The sequence below is a fragment of the Grammomys surdaster genome, unplaced genomic scaffold (assembly GCF_004785775.1).
Source record: "Grammomys surdaster isolate TR1022 unplaced genomic scaffold, NIH_TR_1.0 126278, whole genome shotgun sequence".
In the NCBI taxonomy this organism is placed as follows: domain Eukaryota; kingdom Metazoa; phylum Chordata; class Mammalia; order Rodentia; family Muridae; genus Grammomys; species Grammomys surdaster.
Window position 1 is genome coordinate 4,591,108 of NW_021621078.1, and position 21,973 is coordinate 4,613,080.

At 44.6% G+C, this 21,973-nt stretch overlaps 1 protein-coding gene across 1 annotated transcript; it reads right to left on the reverse strand.

Annotated features, from left to right (window-relative positions):
* Nucleotides 1-165: 165 nt before the first annotated feature.
* On the reverse strand, nt 166-20,512 carry Spag5 (sperm associated antigen 5). Its single transcript, XM_028759329.1, has 24 exons — nt 20,393-20,512; nt 20,087-20,212; nt 17,086-18,080; nt 16,815-16,992; nt 9,187-9,261; nt 8,953-9,045; nt 8,746-8,880; nt 8,454-8,573; nt 8,110-8,202; nt 7,910-8,023; nt 7,565-7,658; nt 7,253-7,400; nt 7,072-7,174; nt 6,757-6,890; nt 6,450-6,591; nt 2,625-2,736; nt 2,323-2,409; nt 1,968-2,088; nt 1,757-1,868; nt 1,302-1,382; nt 1,012-1,167; nt 857-931; nt 666-746; nt 166-477 (listed from the first exon to the last, which is right to left on the reverse strand). The coding sequence occupies exons 1-24, from the start codon at nt 20,441-20,443 to the stop codon at nt 406-408; spliced, it is 3,498 nt and encodes a 1,165-aa protein (XP_028615162.1). The 5' UTR covers nt 20,444-20,512; the 3' UTR covers nt 166-405.
* Nucleotides 20,513-21,973: the final 1,461 nt, after the last annotated feature.

A 21,973-nucleotide genomic window follows, 5' to 3' on the forward strand; every position in this document is an offset into this window, starting at 1 on the left:
GCCCATTTTTTTGTGGAAGCAAGAGAATCAAGCAAAGAAAAGCAGTCAGTCCTGGCTTTAGCTGCAACAGGAAGTGGTGAAGGGTGCCTAGGCTGGAGGGCTGATCTGCCTCCCTGATTTCACCTGCCCACACTACCCCCAAAATAAAATTCAGTGGATTGGAAGTACTACATTAAATATACTTTATTTAAATAGCATAAAACTTGGTTGGCTCTATGCCACTTGGTTTTATTATTGGGATAAAGGATCCTGAAGGAAACTGGAGTGGACTGGAATTCATCTTTCAGGTTTTTTGCTGAGTTGTGCATGTTAGGTTAGTCCCAGACTCCTGGGATTCGGCAGTCCTCCAGCTCCGGCAGCTGCAATTCCAGGTGCACACCACTGCGATCCAGTAGTTTCAGTTTCTTAGCTCAAAAATTCTAGCAATCCTTGTAACTCCTTGCAACTCTTCACTACCTCTGGGATAGACAACAGAGTCTGGGAAGAGACAGAAAACAGTTCTGAATATCAAGCCTGATGGCAAAGCTCCTGGCCTGTAACGCTGGAGAAGAGAAAACAAAGCGACCGTAAGGTCAGGCCTGGCTCCCAGCACAGGCTGAGAACCAGAGCTGTGCTTGCTCCTCAGCACCTCATGCGGCCAGGTTCTGCTGCCTCCCTCACTTTACCTCATAGATATGCTGAACTGTGTCATCGAGTTTCTTTAACTCTGTGTCAGAACGCCGAAGATTCTCCTCCAGGATGTGCCTCTAAAATGCAAACAGGCTTCATAAACCCTACACTTAAAAGGGCGAAGCTAGAGAGGACAGAGGTGATGACAGGGTGTGTGCTTGTGGTGGAAGAAAACACAGCTCCTTACATGGCTCAGGTATTTGTCCATCAGTTGTTCCTTCTCAGTTTTCACCTCCAGGAACATAACCCTCAGCTTGTCCACCTATAAATATGCCCATATTAATAGGGGCACAGCCTGGGGTTCCCATTTTCTGCACAGATCCTTTGTTAACTCTGTGTTACCTCCTGTGAAAGAAACACTTTTTCCTGGATCCAGTTAGTAGCCATCAGCTGACAGCTGGGATCTAGCTGGCCTTCCAGGGCTTCCTGGAGCACTTTAGACTCTGTCTCTGCACGCCGAAGTAAACGAGTGAGCTGGGTCACCTCCTCTCTGAGGTTCTGTGAACAAGAGCAGAGGTAACCCAACAGCTCTCGGGGAAACGGAGATAACACAATACTCAGGGGTTCTTTCTCTCCTTCCCCCATCAGATGGGAGAAGCAGAGACCCCACCCTAACATCAAGAGGAACATACTATGAGCTGGCCACTCGTGTCTATCTGCCCCAGGATCTTCTCGTTCTGCTTCTGTATCACTTCCAGGAGCTCCTTCTCATTCTGTGATGAGAAGAAAGGACAGAAGCACTGAGAAAAGGCTAACTTTTTTCAGCCCTTGCCAGAAGGCAGGACAGAATGCTTGAGCCATGCTCAGCCCTGGGGACTAGTTCGCTTTTTATTCAGGACCAAGTCAAGCATGGCACATCTTGGTTTCAGAACTCTGCTTCAGTTCTGGGCTTCTCTCCTGAGTCTGCTTGGAGAAGACAGGTTAACCCAGCATTAATTCTCAGATATGAAATGTCTGACCCCAAAAGGGCAAAACTAGGGCAGTAGTTGGAAACCCCCCACTACCTAGATTCCTAGAGAGTGGGTCCCAGTGGGCCAGTGGAGCTGCCCCAGTTCTTCATCGCCCCATTTTAAGGTCCCTCCTTCACCTTGTGGCGCAAGCACAAGGCCTGGTTCAGCTTCTCTATGTCTGCCTCCTTTGCCTTCTGGGCTTCCTGGTGTTCTTCTTCTCGGGCCTGTAGTCTAGTTTGCAGTTCACAGCTATGGAGGATAGAATCTGGCATCATTCCCATACTCTGCCCTTGTCACGTGGGCTGCCCATCTCCTCACTCCTCATCATTAACACTGTACACCGCTCACATTTCCTTCTGTAGGACCCCGACAGCTTCCGCTTTAGACTCTTGCAGCAGGGAACACAGGCTCTTAAGCTCCTGTAACATCGTACTCATTTCTGCCAGGCTCTTCTCCAGGTCTGGGGTCTCTGAAAGACATTGTTCTGAAAGGATGGGGCACACAACCACTGTTTCCACAACTTGATGTCCCCTACCCACAAGGTTTAACTATCCAGAACGTTACAAATCTCAAAAGACAGAAAGAAAATGAGCCCAAGTAGAATTGAGGTTTTTAGAGCAAAGCACTTCTGATTGCTTTTGTCTTTGCACATCACTACCAGGTCTTTGAGAAATGAGGGATGGTCCCTGGAGGCCATCCTAACCTGTTGGCTGACAGGATGCCGTTGAGGCTACTCGGGTGAACGCACTCTTAACACTTCCAAGCAACGGCACAGGAGCTGGTTCTGGCCCTAAAGCAAAAACAAATCAGGTATATTCAGCCACATAGAAATCCAAGGCCAACCTGAACTACATGAGACCCCGCCTCTTAAATAAGAAACAAAAACAAAAACAAAAACCCACCACCAGAGAAAGGGGTATGACAGACATGTCTAGCAGTGTGTGTCTGTACCGGCTGAGATTAACAGCAGGGCCTTCCCCTCCCTGAGATGCCAAGGTCATTAACCTTCATCTACCACAGCTGTTGGGATCTGCTCTTTGATGCTGCTATCACCAGACAGAGGCTGTTCCTGGGTTGCAGCACAGCTTGTGCTGGGCAAAATGATCTCTGATTCAGCCTAGGGACAAAGAAAAAATAATAATAATACTCATCCGTTCAGCTGTACTTTAGAATGATCTCCTGAGCTCTGAATTGTCCTTCCAGAGTGAGCGTCCACGATCTACCTTACGGTTCTCTCTCTAGCTTCCCATGAATGCCTTTCCCTGAAGATGCTTATGTGTGAACATGCCTCTCCCACTAAAACAATAATTTTAAAAAACCCACAAAACTCTTAAATGTTTTATCAACTACTATCCTTTCTCTTCTACTTAACGAGGAGGGAGGAAGAAAGGCAGGCCTATAATTCTTACCTCACTACCTAGGACTTGGCAGCCAAAATTCTTATCAGTAGTATAGCACTGACATCTTTACTTTTTTTTTTTTTAAGAATTCTTAAAAAACAAAAAACAACAACAAAAAAACTTTTATTAGTATTTATTTATGTGTCTCTGTGCATATGAGTGAGGACAGGCCGGGCGGTGGTGGCGCACGCCTTTAATCCCAGCACTTGGGAGGCAGAGGCAGGCAGATTTCTGAGTTCTGGTCTACAGAGTGAGTTCCAGGACAGCCAGGACTACACAGAGAAACCCTGTCTCGAAAAACCAACCAACCAACCAAACAAACAAACAAACAAAAAAAAGAACATGAGTGAGAACAGAGGGATGTCAGATGCCCTGAAGCTGGAGTTACAGGCAGTTGTGGGTATCAAACATGGGTTCTGGGAACTGAACTCAGGTCCTTTGCAAGAACAGTATGTGCTCTTAACCACTAAGCCCTCTCTCCAGGCCTGGCATCCTTACTCTCAAATACAAGTACTCTCCAACTTTACTGTACTGTTTGATACTGATGATCAGGCACTTTGGGAGACTTTTCCTTCTGGATCATGACAGTTCCTCATAGACAGGCCTTGGAGAAGTTTCTTTTCTCAACTCACAGGTCTTTCCTTAACTCTCGAACCTCACATACTTGCTTGGGGTTCAGTCCTTCTTTTACTGTCTTCATCCTGAGTGCTTTGCTTCTAGAACTCTATAAAAACATTCACTTCCAGACTATCATTTCCACTTGAATGACTCTTCAATCCCTTTCATCCAACTGGACTTCTTCCCAGTCTCAGGGCCCAAAGAAAAGGCTTATGAAAAAAAATATCACAGAATGTTCCACATTAAAAGCTAGTGTGTATAAAGCTAAGTTTACCATTTTCTCTGTTTCACTCTCTCAAAAATCTGTTCCCAGTTTAGTATTTACTGTTCTAGATCATAACAGGCAGCAAATTGCAGCTTGCCAATGGCTTTTACAATGTTTCAGGAGAATTCATTCCCTTTTGTACTGTCAGTGGTTGCTCTTGAGCTGCATGGCAGAGCTGAGTATGTAGTTGAGAAAAAGCCACATGGCCCACAACACTGAAACATTTATGAATGTGCCACTCTCTGACAGTCTGCCAGACCCAGTCCTAGATGCTAATGTCACTTTCCAGCAGTCTCATGACCATCAGTCACTAAGCTCAGCTACTTCTATGTCCTTTTCTTTTGATGTGTATCTATGTGGTAGTGTGCATCTATGTATGTGTGTACATACATAGTGTACACTCTCATGTGTACACATACCTAAAGCTGAATCTTTCTGTTGTTATTATTTGAGACTGGGTTTTCTTTGGGCAGCCTTGGCTGTCCTGGAACTCACTCAGAAATCCGCCTGCCTCTGCCTCCCAAGTGCTGGGATTAAAGGCGTGGGCCACCACTGCCCGGCAACAGAAATCTTAATTGTTCATCTATCCTAATCTTTGAGGCAGGGTAAGAGTTCACAAATATAGCTAGCTAGTCTTGCTAGCCAGCACATATGTGGGTTCTGGTGAGCCAAGCTGCCATTCTCGTGCTTGGATGACAAACATTTTACCCACTGAGCCATCTCTCCAACCCCAAATCCTTAAGCACTGGCTGGGCTCACTCCATCCGTCCCCTCTTCTGTAACCCTCCCACTCCTAACATCATTAGCTCAAACCTTCAAAACATGGCCCATCTATTTATTCAGACTTATCTCCACTTATATGCATGGCCTTGCTTGTTCACCCTATAATCTTAGATCTCAACTAAGTCTTGCTGAGTTAGACACTACAAACAAAAACTACACATAACTTTCTGTATAACTTTCTACATGTAATCTTCATGTTACTTCTGGCTGGTGGGGTTTTCTTTGTGCCTACCCTTCCCTATAAACTTCTAAACCTCAACTGCCAGGGTCAGCCACTTGCTTTGCAAAGACATCCTAACTGTCAAAGGTAAAAATGGCCCTCCTTTTAAGTTCCCACAGAAGTCCATGGAGATAAGTCATAGTGACAACTTTACAACTGTTTCCCTGCAGTTTACTGCAGGGCTTTGAGCATTGTCTGTGCTCAGCCCCCAGTTGGAGAAGAGGATCTTGGTTGTATCCTGATCTGTTGAATAAACGAATTAATTCTAAATGATGAACAATATCAACGACTGATTGTCGTTATGTATATGATGGAGAAGCCAAATAAAGCTAGGCTAACTTTCTTTCTTTAAATATCAATACCCAAAGAAAATTAATACAAGTGCCTAAGAAAAGCAAGTGTGTCAGGAACACAGAAAGAAACCATGGAGTCCATGTGATTTCAGGCATTCTCCTGTAAGGTGAGCTTTCTTCTTTTTGTAGAAAAGAGGGAGGGATTTCTGAAGGAAAGCAGAAGAGATTAGATATGGAAACATCTGGAGGCCAAGTGTGAATGGAAACGAGATGTGTGTTATACAAGCAGCACAGCTAGAGCAAAAGGCTTGTAATCCTTTAATCCCAGCACTTGGGAGGCAGAGGCAGGCAGACTTCTGAGTTCGAGGCCAGCCTGGTCTACAGAGTGAGTTCCAGGACAGCCAGGGCTACACAGAGAAACCTTGTCTCAAAAAACCAAAAAAAAAAAAAAAAAAAAAAAAAAGAAGAAGAAAGAAGTCAGCTGGAGAGGTAGCTCAGCTTCCTGCTCTCCCAGAGGATCCTAGATCATTCAGTTTCTAGCACCCAAATGGACATTTCACAATAGCCAATGACTGCAGCTCCAGGGGATCCAACGCCCTCTTCTGGCCTCCACAGGCACCTGCACACATGTAGCATACACTCATCTAGACTAACACACATAACCATAAACAGATGACAAAATCTTAAAAAAGAAAAGTCTAGGGCTGGAGAGATGGCTCAGCGGTTAAGAGCACTGACTGCTCTTCCAGAGGTCCTGAGTTCAATCCCCAGCAACTACATGGTGGCTCACAACCATCTGTAATGGAATCTGATGCCCTCTTCTGGTGTGTCTGATGACAGTCACAGTGTGCTCATATACATTAAATCAATCAGTCCATCAATCTTCTTCTTCTTTTTTTTTTTTTTTTTTAGATTTTCGAGACAGGGTTTCTCTGTGTAGTCTTGGCTGTCCTGGAACTCACTCTGTAGACCAGGCTAGCCTCGAACTCAGAAATCCGCCTGCCTCTGCCTCCCAAGTGCTGGGATTAAAGGCATGAACCACCACCGCCTGGCTCCATCAATCTTCAAAAAAAAAAAAAAAAAGTATATTCTATATAAGAAAAGATGCAACTGGGGAACTGGGGAATGGATATAAGGCTCAGTGATAGAGTGCTTGCCTGATATGTTTGAGGTTGAGTTCAATTCTCAGAGCTAAAATTGAAATAGAAAAAAAAACTCATAATGATATGGGAAGGAAACCCAGTGCCCTACCTTGTTCTCCTTGAGTTTTGCCTGTAAGAAGAGAGTGAGACTCTGTAGCTGCTCAGCCAGTAGCCACAGCTCTTGAGAATGCTGGTGTGTCTTCTCCAGGGCCTGTTTCTCATACTTTGCTTCAGTGCTGGCCAGCTCACCCCTGAAATGCACGACCCCAAAGGGGAGCAAAGGTCAGGGACTTACTCTGAACACTTCTCCCCAGAAAGAGTGGCTCGACACTCCCATGGTTCTCTTTAGAGAAACTTTGGCTTCTGGACTTGTTAGTGGAAAAAGCGCTGTGGAGATCAGAAAACAGCACTTTTACCTCAGGCTCTCCACGGTGTCCTTGAGGGTTTCACACTGCAGGCTGCGCTCCCGCAGAACTTCTAGTGTGGCTTTCAACTGACTCTCGATCTGGCCCAGCTCCAGGTGAGCAACTTGACTCTCTTTATCTATAAACTGGAAAGATGAGAGAAGGAAGGAAGGGAAGAAAGAAGGAAGGGAAGGGAAGTTTAAAACCTGGGGCAGAGGCTTTCTCCAGTCCAGTCTCAAATTTCACCTCAACCTCAGCAGGCAAGAGTCAGTCCTGAGGTTGACCCCTATCCCAACGCCCAGCCCTGCTTCAAGCTGAGCTGCTTACCTCCACAGTCTCCCTCAGGTCCCGTATCTCCTTAGCCAACACAGCCCGCTGCTGCAGCAGTTCTGCTTCTGTGTGTTTCAGTTCCATTTCTTCCTTTTGCCATCTGCCAAAGAACATCTATTAGATCTCATTCAGACCTTTATGCTGGGCTCTAGTGCCACAATAACCTGTTGGAACTCACTGAGAAGCCTGTTCCTTGTTGCTCTGGGTAAGCTGACACAGCAATTCATCCTTCATGGCCAGGTCCTGGACACAGTGGGAATGCTGACTCTGTAGCTCCTTTAGTTGGCTATCTGTGCTAGTCAGAATCTGCAGCTGAGCTGAGAGATCTAGATCAAAAGTATCCTCATGACATCACGGTGGTCACTAAGCCAGGACCCCAAAACACACATACAATTTTGTCCCACATCAAGTGTTTCATAGCACCTTCTTACTCTCCTGCCACATAGCAAGCAGGTCAACGGTTTATGCACCTGCACACATGTGCACACACCTGCAGTAAGGCGACTATTTTCCAGTGTCAGTTGTTCTATTTGGCCTTTACAGTCCTCTAAGTGGGCAGAGACTTGTTCCATCTCCTTCACAACCTAGAAAAGACAGGTTCCTCCCTGTAGTTCCTCCATAGTCAAGAACCCCGGGACTCATTACAGCTTTTCCTGTGGACAACAAAGCAAACTTCCAGAGCAGCAACACTACAGAAAATGAAGTTGATCACAGGAACAGGTAGAGACCAGACAAGTTACTGAAGTGAAGATACTGAGATCAACTGGGCTCCCACAATCTTACAGCTAAGCAAGCTGGGAGAAAACAGGTCTAAGCAGCCCCTACTCCAAGTTACCTGTTTCTTTTCCTCAACTGCAGCATCACGTTCCTGAAGGGCCTGCCGGCTCTTGGCTGTGAGTTTCTTGGTAAGTTCTCGAGATCGACTCAGCAAAGCTGCCCACGTCCCATACTACCAAAGTAATTGGATCAGTAGAGCATACTCAAGGACAGGAACCTGCCTCTAGGGGAGTGATAGTGATGGCCTCAAATACTCACATCCAGTTGGACTGATGTCCAGTCCTGCTGCAAGGCAGAAGTCAAACTCACTGTCTGCTGAGCCACCTCCTCTTGCTCTGTGTGAAGCCCTATCTGGAAGGAAGAGGTTATGGAGGCAGCTAAGTGGGAATATGTGACCATCTTTTTAGAGTCATCATGGGCCCTGAGAACAAAAGTGCCCTTAACCTAGCAGTTGAGCTGGGAGTGGTGGCACATACCTTTAATCCCAATGCTGAGGAAGCAAATGTAGGCAGGTCTCTATGAGTTCAATGCCAGCCTGGTCTACATAGCAACTTCTCAAATATATAGTGAGATCCTATCTCAGAAAAGGAAAACACATTTACCAGTTGAGTCTGTGCCTCCTGTAGAAGGCCTCTGAATTCCTGCATAGATGTGAAACCCTGTTCCAGTTGGCTGATGCGCTGGCTGGCATGTGCACGGAAAGCCTCCAGTACTGCCTCTGCCTATTTAAGGAAAAGGTTGCAAAGACAGTGTGTGTAACAGAAGAAATGGCACAGAAGGCCACAAGCATTGAGATCTCAGTAGCTCTTAATTCCCCAAGGCACCTCAAGTCATTCCTATAGAACCTTAAAGTGGAGTCCTTCTACATCTGCAAACAGTTGCTGGCCACCTTACCGCATCCTTGTCTTTAAGGGCCATTTCTTCTCTGTGCCTTGCCTCCTCCCATTCTGTTTTGAGACTCTGGAGCTTTGCCCTCAATTTCTTCAGTACGCGTGAACAGGAGGAAACCAGGGTTTCTGCACGCTGAGACTACAAGAGAAGAAGGAGATGCTATAGCATGTACCTTCCCCCTGACTCACAGTCACACTTCACTATGCTTACCTCCTGACTCACTGTCACTCTGTCTTCTTGCACGTGTGTCAGGGACAGGTGAAGCAAGGACATCAGGTCTCTAGAGACTAGCCCCCATGACTGCTGTAGAGGGAAAGGCAGCAAGGCTAGACCAAATACTCAGTAAAGGCTGACCAATGAGATGTTGCTGATAACAACCCAGGGTCTTCCAATTCTTATCTTCACAGGGCCCCTGACATCAGTTTAAGTTCAAGCAATACCTACCATGACATTCCTGGCTTGCAGTAGAGCCTGTCTAATCTCCTTGCTGTCCTGAAGATGTTTAGGTGTCTTAGTGACCTAGCCAAAAAAAATTACTTTTTAGATGGAAAACATCCAGCAGCAGCTTCTAACATACCTGCGTGCCAATGAGCTACAAGAACCGTTCATATGAGATGGAAAACATCCAGCAGCAGCTTCTAACGTACCTGCATGCCAATGAGCTACAAGAACTGTTCATATGAGATGGAAAAGTCAGCTCATAATCAGATGCAGTCAATCGAGAAAGAAAACCTAGAGGAGGCTGGATACTTAGTAAGATGCTTGCCTACAAACATGAGGACCCATGTTTGGCTACTCAGAACCCATGTACATAGCTGGTCTCAGGGCTAGAGAGATGGCCCAGTGGCTGACAGCACTGGTTGCCTTCCACAAGACACAAAGTCGATCCCTTGGACTGGGTTTGGCACCTAGCACTGAAGTCAGGTGGCTCACAACTGCCTGTGACTCCAGTTCCCGGGGATCCAATACTCTCTTCTTTTCTGGCCTCTGCAATGCAATACTCTCCTCTTCTTTTCTGGCCTCTGCAGTCATATATATATATATATATTTGCATATATATATTCCTGTACACACACTCATACACATAAAATAAATTTTGGCAGGGAGGGGTCGAGACAGGGTTTCTCAGTGTAGCCCTGGCTGTCCTGGAACTTGCTTTTTAAACCAGACTGGCCTCAAACTCAAGAGATTCACCTCCTTCTGCCTCCCAAGCACTTGGGATTAATGGCTTAAAAAAAAAAAAGTTGAATGCAGCCAGGCATGGTGACAGGACACTCCTTTAATCCTCTTCTGGCTCCTCAGGCCCCAGACACAGAAGTGTTAGGCTCATAGACATATATGCAGGCAAAAAACCTCATACACATTAAATAAATAAATGGATGAATAAATAAATCATTACACCATTACAAGCTCATGCACACCATGTCAGCTTTTTAACCCACCTCCTGGGAATCAAACTTAGGTCTTCAAGCCTGCTTGCCATGCACTTTGCCAACTGATTCTAACTTCCACCTCCTCCCCCAATCCCTACCCTCCTCCATCTTTTCTCCTTGCAGTGCTGGAATATGAACTTTGGGCCTCATCTATACTAGGCCTTTAACCACTGAGCTACCTCCAACCCCTATTTTCTAACTTTAGCACTTTAGCTATCTACTTTATTATGGGAGATAAAGATCTTTATTATGGGAGATAAAGATCTCCCATAATAAAGTAAAATAAAGTAAATTTAGTAAAAGGAAGCTAGAGCTGGTAGCACACACTATAATCCTAACCCTAGGGAGGCTGAGGCAGCATGTAATGAGTTTGACACCACTTGGGTTCCAAAGCAACTGTGTTCCAAAGTAGTTTTCTTTTTCTTTTTTTTGTTTTCTTTTTTGTTTTTTTTTTTTTTTGAGACAGGGTTTCTCTGTGTAGCCCTGGCTGTCCTGGAACTCACTCTGTAGACCAGGCTGGCCTCGAACTCAGAAATCTGCCTGCCTCTGCCTCCCAAGTGCTGGGATCAAAGGCGTGCGCCACCACTGCCCGGCCAAAATAGTTTTCTTTTTCTTTCTTTTTCTTTTCTTTTTTTTTTTTTTTTTAATGTTTTGCTTTTTTGAGACAGGGTTTCCCCGTGTAGACCAGGCTGTCTGAAACTCTCTCTGTAGCCCAGGTTGGCCCCTGTCTCCAATAGGGAGCTTTCATTGCCACTGAGGTTACTGTGGGGGTCTGTAGTGCTGAGTCACTGATGAGTGGCACTGGCACTCAGACTTGAGGAGGCAGTCCATCATCCTCAGGATTCCTATGGCAGTTTGTGCAAAGTATGGAGCACCGCACAAGTCCTGGACAGGGCCACACACTGCTCAGAGCTGGGCAGTCGGGCAGATGATGAGATTAGTGTGAAGAGGCAGCCAAGCATCAAGGACAAGCATAGTGATGGCAAATGGCTGCAGGGATGTCATTTCCTTTCTCTGGTTCTGCTCCAGTGGCCTCCCAAAGGACCTGGCAGGTTCAGAGAAAAAGGGTAGAAGATCTGGGGACATGAAATTAGGCCAAAGACAAGAAAAAAAGATACAAAGAAGTTTCAAGAAAAAGAAAAACTGGTCAGCTTGAGAAACAAGGAGCCCATGGTTTCCAGATTCAAGGGGAAGGTAAAGTTACATTGGTAGCATCTGCAAGTCAAGAGAGGGTTTGGAGCACTGTCCCTTCACTACAGTTACTACAGTCACTACAGTTACTACAACGACATCCTTTCCCCAACACCGTTCTCTTTCTTCTATGTCTGTGATGCCATGGCGTGAGGCCTCACAACAGTGCTCTTTATCACTATTTTACAACAAATGACAAAATAAAAGACAGGCTCTTACATAGCTCAGGGTGCTGGCCCTTAGCTCAAATGTAGCTGAGGTAGGCCTTGAACTCCTGTCTTCCTACTCGTCCCAAGTACTGGGATTACAGGCCCTGTTAGAACACTGGTCCTAAAATTATTTTCCTCTCACGCAAATTTGATTTGCAGCAACCACATCAGAATCTCACAACCAGCTGTGACTTCTGGTCCAGGGGATCTGACACCTCTAGCCTCCAAAGGCACTTGTACATGAAAAATATATATTTTTAATATTTATTTATCTATTTTATGTCAATACACTGTAGCTGTCTTCAGACACATCACAAGAGGGCATAAGATCCCATTACAGATGGTTGTGAGCCACCATGTGGTTGCTGGAAATTGAACTTAAGACCTCTGGAAGAGCAGTCGGTGCTCTTAACTACTGAGCCATCTCTCCGGCCCAAAAAATAAATCTTTTTTTTTTTTTTTTTTTGGTTTTTCAAGACAGGGTTTCTCTGTATAGCCCTGGCTGTCCTGGAACTCACTCTGTAGACCAGGCTGGCCTGGAACTCAGAAATCCGTCTGCCTCTGCCTCCCAAGTGCTGGGATTAAAGGCGTGCGCCACCACCGCCCGGCCCAAAAAATAAATCTTAAGGGAACAAAATACATACTAAAATAAATAATTTCCTCTCATACCTCTTATGTAGGTTTTTTTGTTTTGTTTTCCTGGCTAAGTTTTTTTCTATACCTTTATATATGTGTCACTGTTTGCACATATACAGGTCATATGCAGTGTTTCTCTCTTCCCACCATGAGCATTCTAGGGATCAAACTCGGGTCATCAGGCTTGGTTGTGAGCATCTTTACCAAGAGCCTTTTTCTGGCTTTTTTAAAAAAAGATTTATTTTTATTATTTTTACTTATGTGTATGTGTGTGGGTAGGTGCCTCAAGAGGCCAGAGTTAGAGAATTTCTGTGGAACTGAACTGATAGGTAGTTTTGAGGTGTACCCAATGTGGATGTGGGGAACTGAACTTATTCTTAACCTTTAAACCATCTCTATAGCAATCTTCTCTCTTTTGAGACAGGGTCTCACCCTGAAGTCCAGGCTAGCCTTAAACTCATGAAACAGATCAGGCTGGTCTCAAATTTGTGTCAAATCTGGCTCTGCCTTTTGAATGTTTGTACTATTGATCACCATGACAGGCTAATACTACATGTTGTTAAACTTCTTTTGGAAAGAAGTAAGGAAAGGAAAAGAAAACCAACAACAAAATTTGTTGGTTTTTGAGACAGGGTCTCTGTTTAGTCCTACATACCTGTCAGAAGCCATGGAGGAAAGGCTATGGCAAGTGAGTTTGATGGCGATGGCCCACCATTTTGCATGGCTGTGATGGGTGTGCTCTGAGAGGCATGGTCCTGAGACTTGACCCCGGGATTGCTTCTCACTGCTGCTGTGCCTTCCCTGCCACCGTTACATAGCCTAATGATCCTGGGCATCAGTCAACTAACTCTATTGTACAAATATCCTACACATCAATATAAAACACTGCAAATAGAGTTCTGTGTCACAAGCACTTAGATTGCACTAGGAAGAAAAAAATAGGCTTGAAAGAAATTAATGATCAAAGAAAAACATTCATTCTAGGTCAAGTCCAAGGATGAGGCCACAGGTGTGCACCATGATAAAGCAAGGCTATATGAAACTGTTGCTTTGAACTTATAATGAACTTATAGAATGAAACAGCTTTCAACTTATTATCAACTTTCTGCTATAACACCCTTTTGTATAACATTTTATCTATGAGATATTTTCATAAAGAACTTTTGTCTAAGAAGCTATAAAAAGGCAGTGGTGGGAGGGTACTGGAGAGATGGCTCAGCAGTTAAAAGCACTGGTTGCTCTTCTAGAGGTCCTGAGTTCAATTCCCAGCAACCACATGGTGACTCACAACCATCTGTAATGGGATCCGATGCCCTCTTCTGGTGTGTCTGAAGACAGCGACAATGTACTCACATACATTAAATAAATGAATAAATCTTTAAAACAAAAAGGCTGAGAGAAAAAAAAATAAAATGTGGCTTTTGGGGTTCTGTTCTATCCACCAAATGTGTATATATGGTATATGTCTGTCTGCATATATGTCTGTCTATATGTATACGTTTGCATTTGTGAAATTGATGAAACAGGTGAACAGGCCTGGCCGAGTGCATGTATATACATGACTTTCTATCGTTTACTTTCTTGCTGGCATCTTTTTCTAAAACGTTTTTTCTGTTTATTTATTTATTTTACATATGACTGCTCTGCTGCATGTACATCTGAATTCCAGAAGAGGGCACTGGATCCCTTTATAGATGGTTGTGTGCCACCATGTGAGTGCTAGGAATTAAACTCAGGACCTCTGGAGCTACCTCTACAGCCCTCTCTACAGCCTCTTAAGAGTTAAAGGATAAAAGAGTTTAGAGTTTCTGGTGTGTGTTGGGAAGAGGGGAGGGTAGAATTCTTTTTCTAATCCCCAGGTGCTGTCAGCAGGAGCTACCTTCCTCAGTTTACCCATGAATGTCAAAGCTGGATTTTGACACATATCCTCACTCTAGACAGGCTGTCCTCAAACTCACAGAAATCTGCCTGCCTCTGCCTCCCAAGTGCTGGGACTAAAGATGTGCACCACCACTGCCTGGCTTTTGCTTTTTGTTTTTTGCTTGTTGTTGTTTAATGCATGTACCAAGCAATGAGTTTCATTATGACATTTAAAAGTATTTTTGTTTTTAGATTTATTCTCTATATGTGTATGAGTATTTCATGTGTATCCATGTCATGTATGCCTGGTGCTCAGAGAAGTGGTGCTTTTAAGTGCTGAGCATCTCTGCAGCTCCCAGCACTGCTCAGAATTCTCTGTCTCCCTAACCTCTCGCTCCCTGTCCCCTGATCCTTCCGTCTCCCTAACCTCCCTCCCCTTTTCAGGTCACATGTAGACCATTATCCCCCTTATTTATTTTCCCTTTTCATGGTCCCCTCTCTAGTTTAATGACACAAACACATACACTCCCCAGTAAAACCTAGGGTCTGCAGAGAAGAAAAATGGTGCATTATTTATCTTTCTGGGTATGGCTTATTTCAGGATAATCATTTCTGGTCTCATGTATTTTCTTGCAATAGTATTCTAATTTTGATCTTAATTCTAACTCTAATCCTACACACACCCAGTGGAAATTTATTGGGAGTCTCCTACAAAGGAGTACACGAGGCTTCTCTCCTGAATGCACGTATTACTGTAATTCCCATAATATAACATGATCCAGCAAAAATTCACCACCGCCTTTTGCTAAATAACAGAATAAGTAGGGCAGGTCACCCAAGACCAGGAACTCCTTTGGGAACATCTGCCAAAAATCTTAGTGAACTTTCATCAGAAATGTGTAATGGCTGGCAAGATGGTCAAACAATTCTGTCAACTCTAGTTCTATCCTCAGAACTGACAATGAAAAGAACCAACTCCCAAAAGATGGCCTCTAGCCTCCAGGTGCTATGTGTGGCACTTTCTCTCTCTCATACTTACATACATAAATATATACATACATACTTACATACATACACAGACACACACACACGTAGCACATGCACACACAAAAGCCAAGCTTATTTAGCTAGACATGATAACTCAAACTTGTATGTATCCCAGCATCTAGGAGACTGGATCACCGTGAGTTTGACAGCAGTCTGAGTTACACAGTGAGACCTTGCCTTAAAGACACCGAAAGAAAAAGTTTGTTGGTTTTTGTGGTACATGCTTTTAATCCCCAGAACTCAGGAAGCAGAGGAAGGTAGATCTCTGTGAGTTCTAGGCCAGCCACCAGGACTACATGATAGATTCTGTCTCAAAAAACTAAAAAGGCAAAACAAAAAGTTTATTGATTCAGCTGGGCATAGTGGCTCATATCACAGTCCTAATCGTAGCATTAGGAAGCAGAGGCCAGAGGATGACTAAAAGTTCAAAACTGGCCAGAATTACAGTGAGATACCTTGGGCTAAGAGTGACCCTGTCTCAAACAAAACAAAATAAACAGAAGTTTAATGATCCACTTATATGGCCTTAGTCAATCACTTCAGTCATTCGCTATCTTGGTACACGTGCAAAGATTTTCCTTATCCTTGACTGGCTTGTAAAATCTGGAATGGGGCCAGGCAGCGGTGGTACACACATGCCTTTAATCCCAGCACACTGCAGGCAGAGGCAGGTGGATCTCTGTGAGTCTGAGGCCAGCCTAGTCTACAGAGTGAGTTCCAGGACAGCAAAGGCTACACAGAAAAACCCTGTCTTGAATAACTAAAAATAAATAATTAGAACAGGAAGTTAAGTATGCTCTTCCTTAGTCAAAAGGGACTGGGGACTGCCAATGGAGAAATAGGAAAGAAAATAATTAGCAAATAAAATATCTGCAAGACAATGACTTAGAAAATGATTTTTGGGGCTAGAGAGATGGCTCAGTGGTTAAGAGCATTGACTTGCTCTTCCAGAGGTCCTGAGTTCAATTCCTAGCAACCACATGATGGCTCACAACCATCTGTAATGGGATCCACTGCCAATTTCTGGTGTGTCTGAAGACAGCTACAGTGTACTCATACATAAAATAAATAAATAAATAAATCTTAAAAAAGAAAAAAAAGAAAATGATTCATTTAAAACTTCCCTGCCTTGGGCTAAAGATACTGCTCTGGGTATGCCTAGTACACAGAAGTTCTGGGTTCAGTTCTGAGCATCAGAGAAGTGGAAAACTGCTTACTTGCCTTGGATAGTCTGGATGGATATACTCAGTCCAGTAAATGCCAAACGGTTTAAGATCTGTCCAGATCTTCAGCTTTTTCTCTTTTTTTCCTGTGTAGCCCTGGCTGTCCTGAAACTTACTCTGTATATCAGGCTGGCCTCAGAAATCCACCTGCCTCTTTCTCCTGAGTGCTAGAATTAAAAGTGTGCACAGCCATTGCCCAGCAATCTTTAGCTTTTTAAAAACAAAAACCAGACAGGCTAACCTCAAACTCTACAGTCCCGACTGGCCTTGAATTTGAGCTCATCCTACCTCAGCTTCTGGAGTCCTGGGGTGGCATGTACCTGCCTCAAACTGCCTCAAACACGCAGCTTCTACAAATATTCTAGGACTAAGTCTGAGACTAAGGTATCCTCGTTTCCCTCTGGCAGCTTCTCAGCTTAGTTTCTGAGGCAGAGGGTCCACTGGGATCTTCCAAGTTCTATGAAGCTTCTTACCCCACAAGAAGAGCTGTCAGTCTGTGTGCTACTGTCTTGAGCTTCCCGGTGAGGAACAGTCAGCTGGCTCTTCCAGGCTTGTAGCTGGTGGGAAAGAACTTCCAGCAAGACAAGGGCATTCAGCAGGTTCTCTTCCAAGTCATGTCGGGACAAGGAAGCCAGATCTGGAGGACGGCAGCTACCACAAGAAAAGACGACAGGAAGGGGAAGAGATTCAAGTGGCAGGTGCAGAATATTGGAGCTCCAGAGGCACAACCTTAGAGTCACTTACCCCAAGAGGAGGTGCTCTGTCTCTGAAACACTATCCTTGGTGCCTACTTCCAGTGGTGCTGGAGGAGTAAAGGAAGTTCCCACAGAACAAGTGGAGAGGGGTGTATTGCCAACGGCAGCATCCTTTAGTACAGAAGAAAAGGATAAACTCTGGCGGAGATTTTGCAGCATGACTGATGTATTCCCATCTTTTTCTAGCCAGGCCAATGGGGACATCCAAGTCTCTGACTCAAAGCCAGGAATCCTACTGGCATCTTCTACTGTTGGGCCTGGAGCTTCCTGGGGTCCTATTTCTACTAGACTTGATGACAGGTACAAGGATGAGACATCTTCTCCATTTGCAGCAGGTGCTTGATCTCCCAATTCAGCCTCGTCAGGGAACGTGGGAAAGCTCTTCTCCATTTCCTGTAGAACTCTGTTCTCTACAGTTTCCTCCCCTGGATCCACATGATCGACAGAGAAATCTTTGGTCAAGACAGCTGAAGGAGAAAGACAAGCCATAGAGAAATTCAAGACATTTTCAGAAGGAACTAAGTCCACAGGTGCAGCTTCAGTGTTACTGTGTCTTACTGGAGGGTCCTGAAATGTAGGTTGTTCAGGCCTAATAGCAACAATTTCTGTTAAGCTGTCTTCCACACAAGGGGCCACCTCCTTTTCCACCAGATCTTCTAGCCCCAAAGACTCATCTAGAGAACTTTTACTTCTCTCTGTTGTGGTATCTAAGTGAGCCTGGAGCATCAGATCTTGCTGCTGTCCTAATGAAAAGGGTAAAAGAACCATGGTCTTCACTACACTATCATCTATTGGTTCCATTACAAAGTCATCCATTGTTTCTATTGCTTTCTCCAAAGTACTGAAAGGAGAGTCGCTTTCAGGAGTTGGATCTGATTCACGCTGACAAGCTTCTGTGTACTTTGAAGGATGCCTGAACTGTTCAGAAAGGAGGCTGTTCTCAGTATTGATAAAGTCCACTGGAGATGAGCTGCAGCATCTTTCCTGCCAAAAGAAACAAAATAGTTGACTAAGGCAGTCCAGCTCGGCCCTCAACATATAATTGGGTTCACTGTAATATCCAAACTCAGAAGAACCAGAGTCCTCATTATCTCTTCTGAGGTAAGAAGTTAGCTAATCCTTGCTGGTTACTACACAGAACTACTAGTAGCAAAAGAAAGATAGGAAAGATTTGGATCCTTATGCATCCCATACATATAGGGGATGCGGCCCATAGTATAAACAGACTAAGCAAATCTATTTATGCCAATGGGAGACTTTAGCTTGAATATGACCATGCCATGTCTTTTTCCAATTCCAACCAACATCTTAAGAGACATGATAGGAGAGACCAAATGGAGGATGAGGGGTGTTTTAAGTGCTCTCAGAATCTAGAGTTAACCAGGGTAACTCAGGGATTGCTCAGGGATGCCAGCTGCTGGTGGCATATACCTTTAATCACAATACTCAAGAAGCAGAGGCAGGTGCATCTCTGAGTTTGAGACCAGCCTGGTCTACAGAGTGAGTTCTGGGGAAGCCAAGTCTACACTGAGAAACCTTGTCTCAAAAAAAAAAATAAAGGGGCTGGAGAGATGGCTCAGTGGTTAAGAGCACTGACTGCACTTCCAGAGGTCCTGAGTTCAAATCCCAGCAACCACATGGTGGCTCACAACCATCTGTAATGAGATCTGATGCCCTCTTCTGATGTGTCTGAAGATAGCTACAGTATATTCATATGTAATAAATAAATAAATCTTTAAAAAAAAAAAAAATAAAAAAAAAAAATAAAAACGAAACCAAACAAACAAAAATCTTGAGTTACTAAAGACAGAATAGATAAAAGTTAATGAAATAGGATTTCAGGTATAGTCTAGTAGTAGTGTCTTGCAAGCACAGAGACCTAGGTTTAATACCCAGCACCACAAAATAAAATAACAAAATCATGGTCAAAGAAAAAAAGCAAATTTTCATATTTTGAAAGAATGGTAAGCTTCATGGTTCTCCCTACAAGGAGAAATGATAGCAATTTCTTCAGGACAATTTCCCAGGTAAGTTCTAAAACACCCAGGGGGTCAACCTCCTCTCTTGACAAGTTTTTTGTTTGTTTGTTTGTTTGTTTTTTGAGACAGGGTTTCTCTGTGTAGCCCTGGCTGTCCTGGAACTCACTCTGTAGACCGGGCTGGCCTCGAACTCAGAAATCCGCCTGCCTCTGCTTCTTGAGTATTGTGATGATCCCAAGTGCTAGGATTAAAGGCATGCGCCACCACTGCCCAGCCGACAAGTTTTACAACAGCAGTTTATACTTTTTCTTTTAAGCCCTTTGACAAGTAATAAAAAAAAAAAAAATCTAAAACATTTTTTAAAAACTAACTCTAAAAGTAGAAAAGAAGCTGGGTGGTGGTAGTGGTGGCTCCTACCTTTGATCTCAGCACTGGGAGGCAGAGGCAGGCAGATCTCTGAGTTCCAGGCCAGCCTGGTCTACAGAGTTCCAGGATAGCCAGGGATACACAAAGAAACCCTGTCTCAAAAAAAAAAAAAAAAAAAAAAAAAAAAAAAAAAAAACAACAACAAGAATAACAATAGAAAACCTAACTAAAAACGTACAGCTCAATATAGGCAATTCTGCAAGGTAATATAGTTTACAGTACAGGATACAAAAAAATTCTAACTACCCCATAGGCTAGATGGACATGGTCTCACTCTTGTTGACAGATCTCTCCATAAATGTGCCAGTGTACATATTTCTCAGAAATTTGGTAAAGATCAAAAACAAGAAAAGAGGTAAAGAAAAAAAAACAAAAAAACGAACCCAGCTAAATAAAAGTATGGGTTCTCAGTGGATTCGTTTTACCACCCCAGGGCACCTCTCTGTTGGCCTGAATAGCTGTAAATGGATGTCACCAAAGTAGGAGACTTCATTATCGTTATTAATTACGTTCCAGCCTTGACCCTCTGTTCCTCTGAGCATCTGAGCCTGGGCAAACAGCCCAGTTGTGAAGCTAAAATCTCACCTTCAGCTCCAGCCTGCGCAGGTATGGGGTCAGCGAGGTGAACGCAGAGGGACCTTTTCCTGAATCGGCGAGGGCCTCGGGCTGTAGTTTAAGCTCTCGGAGAGGAGTTCTCATAGCTGGTTTCCCCTGAGAGAGAAAGCGAGTGTGAGGAAAGCTGGGCTCAGGATCGGGATGTGTTTTCCCCACAACCGCTAGGCCGGGGCCAACAATGCCTCCTACCGCCCCACTTCGTTGGGAGCCGGACTTTACCAGCCACCGCCCCGCCCCGTCCAGGTAGCGCCCTGTTCGCGGGAGTTCTCTCCTCACCGTTTGGGGCGAAGGCGACAAGCCGAGATTCAGTGTTTTCACCCTCCACATCTTCAATTCGATTACTTTATCTGACCAAGTTGAAATCACCACATTCACCCGCCACCTCTATTTGAACCCAATACGCGCTTCCGGATTGGCTGCGCGGCCGCGGTACGTGTGGTGGGCGGGGCCTGCGTGCGTCACGCCCCCACGGGCCGCGGGGCGCTCCGCCTAACGCCTCTGCCTGAGCGTAGGGCTGGCTGTTGTGTGGCCTCCTGTCACAGACTCTGGTCGAGGGGTCCTGTTTCAGTGGCTCCGTTCCCCCGGTTACCGAGTGAGCCTCACTTCACTCAGGGTTGGGCTGTCCAGGCGTAGGTGCCAGTTTCATAACGGCCTGAGGGAGTTCCTAAGTGCCCAACTTCGGCCTTCAGGTAAACGCCTCTTCAGAATTTCCGGGCCTTTCTTGTTTGTGTCTAACTGTGTCTACCGTAACAGGATTACTAGAATGATAGCTGAAATGTACTGTACATTTATGATGATCCTGGCACTGTTTCAAGTGCTTGCTATATTATTAACTTGTGATGCACGCGAGCGCGCGCTCGCACACACACACACACACACACACACACACACACACACACACACACACAAGGTTTCTCTGTGTAGCCCTGGCTGTCCTCAAACTCCACCTGCCTCTGCTTCCCAAGTGCGGGCTTTAAAGGCGTGCGCTCCACCACTGCCTGGCCCTCAGCCTCTTGAATGCAGGCCACTTGAAACTGCAGGCCAATTGAAAAGTGTTCATGTATGATGCGCGCTTATCAGGAACTGTACTGTTCAGTAACTTTCTGCTGGCTACAGGTAGCTTTGAATTCTTCAAATGGGAATGTAATACAGGTGTAAAATACACACTGCATTTCTGACCTTGCATGGAAAAAACTATTTTTAATATGAATTACTTAGTGAAATATTTAGATATGCTAGGTTAAATAAAAATGTTAAAATCTCTTGTTTTAAAACCTTTTGAACATGAGTTACAATTTTTAAATTATTTAAGGAGAAGAATGGGGAGATGACTCAGTCAGGAAAGAGCTTGTCATGAAAGCTTGAGGACCTGAGTTTGGATCTCCAGTACCCAAATTAAAAGCTAGGTGCAAAGCCCAGCATGATCTCAGCACTGAAGACGCAGAAGAAGCAGATGGATCTCTGTGAGGTAGAGGCCAGGATGGTCTATACAGTGTGTACCAAGACAGCCAAGGCTACATAGACCCTGTTTTGTTTGTTTGTTTGTTTGTTTTGTTTTTGTTTTTTTTTGTTTTTTTGAGACAGGGTTTCTCTGTGTAGCCCTGGCTGTCCTGGAACTCACTCTGAAGACCAGGCTAGCCTCGAACTCAGAAATCCACCTGCCTCTGTCTCCCAAGTGCTGGGATTACAGGCGTGCGCCACCACTGCCCGGCAACCCTGTTTTTTGAGAAAAAAAAAAAAAAAAAAAAGCTGGGTGGAGCAGTTTTTGCCTGTAATCCTAACAACATGGGGGTTGAAGCAGAAACGATCCCTGGGGTTTGCTGCTCAGCTAGTCTAATGAACCAGTGAGTTCTGGGT

What these genes read in the sequence shown, in the direction of transcription:
- Spag5 (XM_028759329.1), bottom strand. Translation starts at nt 20,443, where the DNA reads ATGTGGAGGGTGAAAACACTGAATCTCGGCTTGTCGCCTTCGCCCCAA. An exon ending in GAGTGACAGTGAGTCAGGAG is followed by an intron (nt 8,881 to 8,952) that starts GTAAGCATAGTG and finishes CTTCTCTTGTAG; the next exon opens with TCTCAGCGTGCAGAAACCCT. An exon ending in ACCTGAGGGAGACTGTGGAG is followed by an intron (nt 6,891 to 7,071) that starts GTAAGCAGCTCA and finishes TCATCTTTCCAG; the next exon opens with TTTATAGATAAAGAGAGTCA.